The sequence below is a fragment of the Phoenix dactylifera genome, chromosome 11 (assembly GCF_009389715.1).
Source record: "Phoenix dactylifera cultivar Barhee BC4 chromosome 11, palm_55x_up_171113_PBpolish2nd_filt_p, whole genome shotgun sequence".
Taxonomy (NCBI): domain Eukaryota; kingdom Viridiplantae; phylum Streptophyta; class Magnoliopsida; order Arecales; family Arecaceae; genus Phoenix; species Phoenix dactylifera.
In genome coordinates, this window is record NC_052402.1 from 15,695,670 (window position 1) to 15,699,437 (window position 3,768).

Here is a 3,768-nt window from a genome sequence, read left to right on the forward strand (position 1 = left end):
TTTTTTTTTTTGATAAGATTGAAATAGGATTGAACAATATATTCATATTTATATTAAAAATATACAAATATAGATATTCAGAATATATAGATACAACTCAAATATTATTTTAATATAAATCAAATTTTAAATAAAATTTAATATAAATGATGTAATCAGAAAAAGATGGGTGTGAAATCCATCTGTCAACTACGTTGAAAACTCTAGCTGGACATAGAGAGTTTCAAACAATTCAAATGGAATTGTGGTAAATGCAAGTGAGGAATTTATAATGATTATATAAAACTCCTTAGTATTATTTCAAATATATATATATATATATATATATATATATATATATATATATATATATATCCATATTGATGCTACAATCGATTTTTTTCCCCATTTGTCTAATTACTCTTAAAGTTATGTATTTATAGAGGTTCCATTTCAATCAAAATTATTTTAAAAAAATGCTTAATTAATGATTTATTAATTTTGAAAAATTAGCCTTCTTTTGATGGTTTTTGAAAAAAAAGCACCACTGAAATGACAAGGGGAATAAGAGATAGCATTGGGTGTATTCTCGAGTTAATTAATTTTAACCACTCTCTGTACTTCAATGACTATTTCTGGTGGAGTGGTTTCTAAAAATTGGATCTTTTTTCTTTTTTTTCTTTTGGGGGGTAAAAGTGGGGAGAATCCCAACCCTGATTCCTTGGACCTCAAGGTTGCTAATTCCAAGGTGGTTGGAAATGGAAAACTAGTGAAATATGGTCCAAGAGAATTTTTGATAGGAAGTGGGTTCTGAATTTTAGGTAAAATGATAACAAGCGTTAGCATGTTCTTGTAAAATCTGATAAGGTAAAGCTTAGAAAGATACGAGAAATTTTGTAATTTTTGCGGAAGGAAAAAATAGAATTTCTTCAACTGATTGGTGCTGTTAGACATTTGAACCCATTTAAACCCAGGGATCCTTAATGCTTTGATGGTGTAAAAAGACCTAATAAGAGCTGAGGAAACAAGTTCAACAGATACTTGTATATGTACCTTTTGGTAAAAAAGATAAAAAACAAAAAACAAACTCTTTTGGTAAAGCGGTTCCTTTTTTATTTCTTTTCTAAAAGCAAACTCGTAAATACAACAATATGAGAAGCTTGAAGGAAAAGGGTGATTTCTTTATCTTTTTTTTAAAATTTTGACACCCTCTATGTGCTCTTTTCTACTTTTTAAATATATATATTCCTTTTTTTATTATAAATCTTAGTATATAACTCGTATGAAAAATAAGATCGTATCCTAGAATTATTTCACACAAGGTATGGATAGAGAGGAGGAGCTCTCAATATTTTTATCGGACGGGAAACATGAGGGTAGATAAGCACGAGGGGAAGAAAGAAAGTGTGGGCGTGGGAAAACCGCTGGCGAGTCCAGTGGGGCGCCCACAGTCCTGGGAAAACCAGCGACCCCAAAACCGTGGCTTTCGCAATTCCAGAAAACGGGGAGTGGTTGGTGAGAGTCATAGAGCGGGGGGCGTTTCCAGGCCTCTTTCCCGGAAATGTGGCGATACGGCTTCAGTTCAGCCTCTCATACGAACGTGGGCGCCACACGCTGCTCCTTCCGTTATCCCCCAATTTTTTTGGACCCTCCTCCGTCCCCCACCCATGAATGACTCACCAACGGACGTAATTTAGTGGATACTTCGGGCGCAAAACTAACCTTATTACAACGCGCGTTCCGCACGCCTCCAGGACCCAAAACTTTATTTTACACCCAAATCCGCTTTGAGAAACCACCGGCTACTTCACAAACCCGCGGCTCCGGCCAATTATAAAACCCTCCCATCCCTCAAATCTTTTCCTCACTGCCCCCACCTTTTCCCCTTATATATATATATAGACAGCTACCTCGAGCTGACTCTAAGGAAACCCAAAGAAAGCGATCTTTCGATTCCAGATTGAGAGAAGAAGGAGAGAGAAGAGAAGGATTTTTTTTTGGCCAATCATCCATCCAATTCAATTGGTCGAGCGACAGGATGAGGATGAGCTGCAACGGATGCCGGGTGCTCCGCAAGGGGTGCAGCGAGAACTGCAGTATCCGGCCGTGTCTTCAGTGGATTAAGAACCCCGAGTCTCAGGCTAACGCCACCGTCTTCCTCGCTAAGTTCTACGGCCGTGCCGGGCTTATGAACCTCATTAACGCCGGCCCCGAGCACCTCCGTCCTGGTACGTTCTTGCTCGTTCTATCATTTCCTTCTTAGTTATATTGACGAGAGTTTTGGGGACATTGAATTGATGAGTTTGGTGCTGTTGGGTTCAGGAATATTTCGATCACTGCTCTACGAAGCTTGCGGACGGATTGTGAACCCGATCTACGGCTCGGTCGGCCTGCTGGGGTCCGGCAGCTGGCAGCTCTGCCACGCGGCGGTGGAAGCGGTGCTCAAGGGCGCCCCCATCATGCAAATCCCCTCCGAGACCGCCGCCTCCACCCCTGTTCCTCCCCTTAAAGCCTACGACATCGACCATGTCTCCAAGGATCCCGACGCTGCCGCCCCCGTTCCTCCCCTCAAAGCCTACGACATCCGCCATATCTCCAAGGATACCGCCGCCGCCGCCGCCGTCTCCCGTGCCGCCGCGGAGCTCCACAGGATCTCAAAGTCCCGGACCCGGTTCAAGCGCCCTGCTGCTGCGAAACGGAGGCCCGGAACCGTATCGGTCGAGGTGGCCGAACCGGACTCGGGCCGGGAGTGTAACCTGAGCTGGCCCCGGTGCTACCCGGTCGACTTCCAGCGCGCACGGAGCCACGAGTCAGCCGCGAGCCAGGCGATCGAGCCCACCACCGCGGCGGCCGTCGGCGGAGGGGAAGGGGATAGCCGGGAGAGCGAGAGCGCGTTCTCCGGGGAGTCGGTTGGCGCGTCGCACGTGAGCCAGGGCGAGCCGAACCTCGGCGAGGAGAGCGAGGTGGGGCTGGAACTGACCCTGGGGTTCGAACCGGTTGCAAGGGCCGGCCGGACCGTCCGGCCCGCGGCGGAGTCGCGGTGCGTCGTGAGCAGCTGGGGAGCCGACACTTATCGGATGGATCTCGGGCTCGAGCTGCCGGCATGATGAAAGATTACGCAATCTAGACTATATCACATATATAGTGAAGAAGAGGAGATGGACGGTTTCAGCCTTGTTTGTAGGAATTTGTCCGTTTTTCACTCTCCGAATTAGGAGAGAAAGGAGGCTAAAGGGCTCGTTTCCTCTTTTGTTCTTTTTATCTTAATTCTGTATGTATGTTCATACTTATAGCATTTCCGTACATGTGCAGTTTGTATGACATAAAATATATGGAGAATATCAGTATTTTTTCTTTCATATAAATGGATTTCTAAGTTTAGATAGTAGCACCTTACCTAAGTTCTAGGTTACGTTGATGGGCGTTATCTGGGCCATAGTTTATGGGAACGATGCTGCCATGCTGATGCTGATGGTCTCGCTGTGTTTGGGTTTCTAATTTAAGCTTCAAAGTGGATTCCCAAATCTGGAGCAATTTTGTCAACTTACAGCGGTCACTCGAATCTGTCTTGCGGTAGGAACTAATTCAGATTCCAATTATTTCCAATTATTCCTTGACCGGAAACAATCCTTCACTCCTGTAACGATCAGCGAATTAATAGAATTTATGGGTTTAATTATGATATACTTATATCCGATACCAAATATCGGCATGTAGCAAAATCAAAATTGCAACTTGTGACAAATTAGCTAGCCATGAAAATTAAGACCGGTCCAGTTTCTTGTCTAA

At 44.1% G+C, this 3,768-nt stretch overlaps 1 protein-coding gene across 1 annotated transcript; it reads left to right on the forward strand.

The window, feature by feature from the left end:
- Positions 1-1,834: 1,834 nt before the first annotated feature.
- Positions 1,835-3,348, forward strand: LOC103717082 (LOB domain-containing protein 41-like). The gene is made up of 2 exons (XM_008805329.4): positions 1,835-2,207; positions 2,302-3,348. The coding sequence occupies exons 1-2, from the start codon at positions 2,018-2,020 to the stop codon at positions 3,084-3,086; spliced, it is 975 nt and encodes a 324-aa protein (XP_008803551.2). The 5' UTR covers positions 1,835-2,017; the 3' UTR covers positions 3,087-3,348.
- Positions 3,349-3,768: the final 420 nt, after the last annotated feature.

Bases quoted from the DNA above. Each gene is read 5' to 3' on its own strand.
- LOC103717082 (XM_008805329.4), top strand. From the start codon at position 2,018: ATGAGGATGAGCTGCAACGGATGCCGGGTGCTCCGCAAGGGGTGCAGC. The intron at 2,208-2,301 runs GTACGTTCTTGC...TGTTGGGTTCAG, and splicing joins CCCCGAGCACCTCCGTCCTG to GAATATTTCGATCACTGCTC.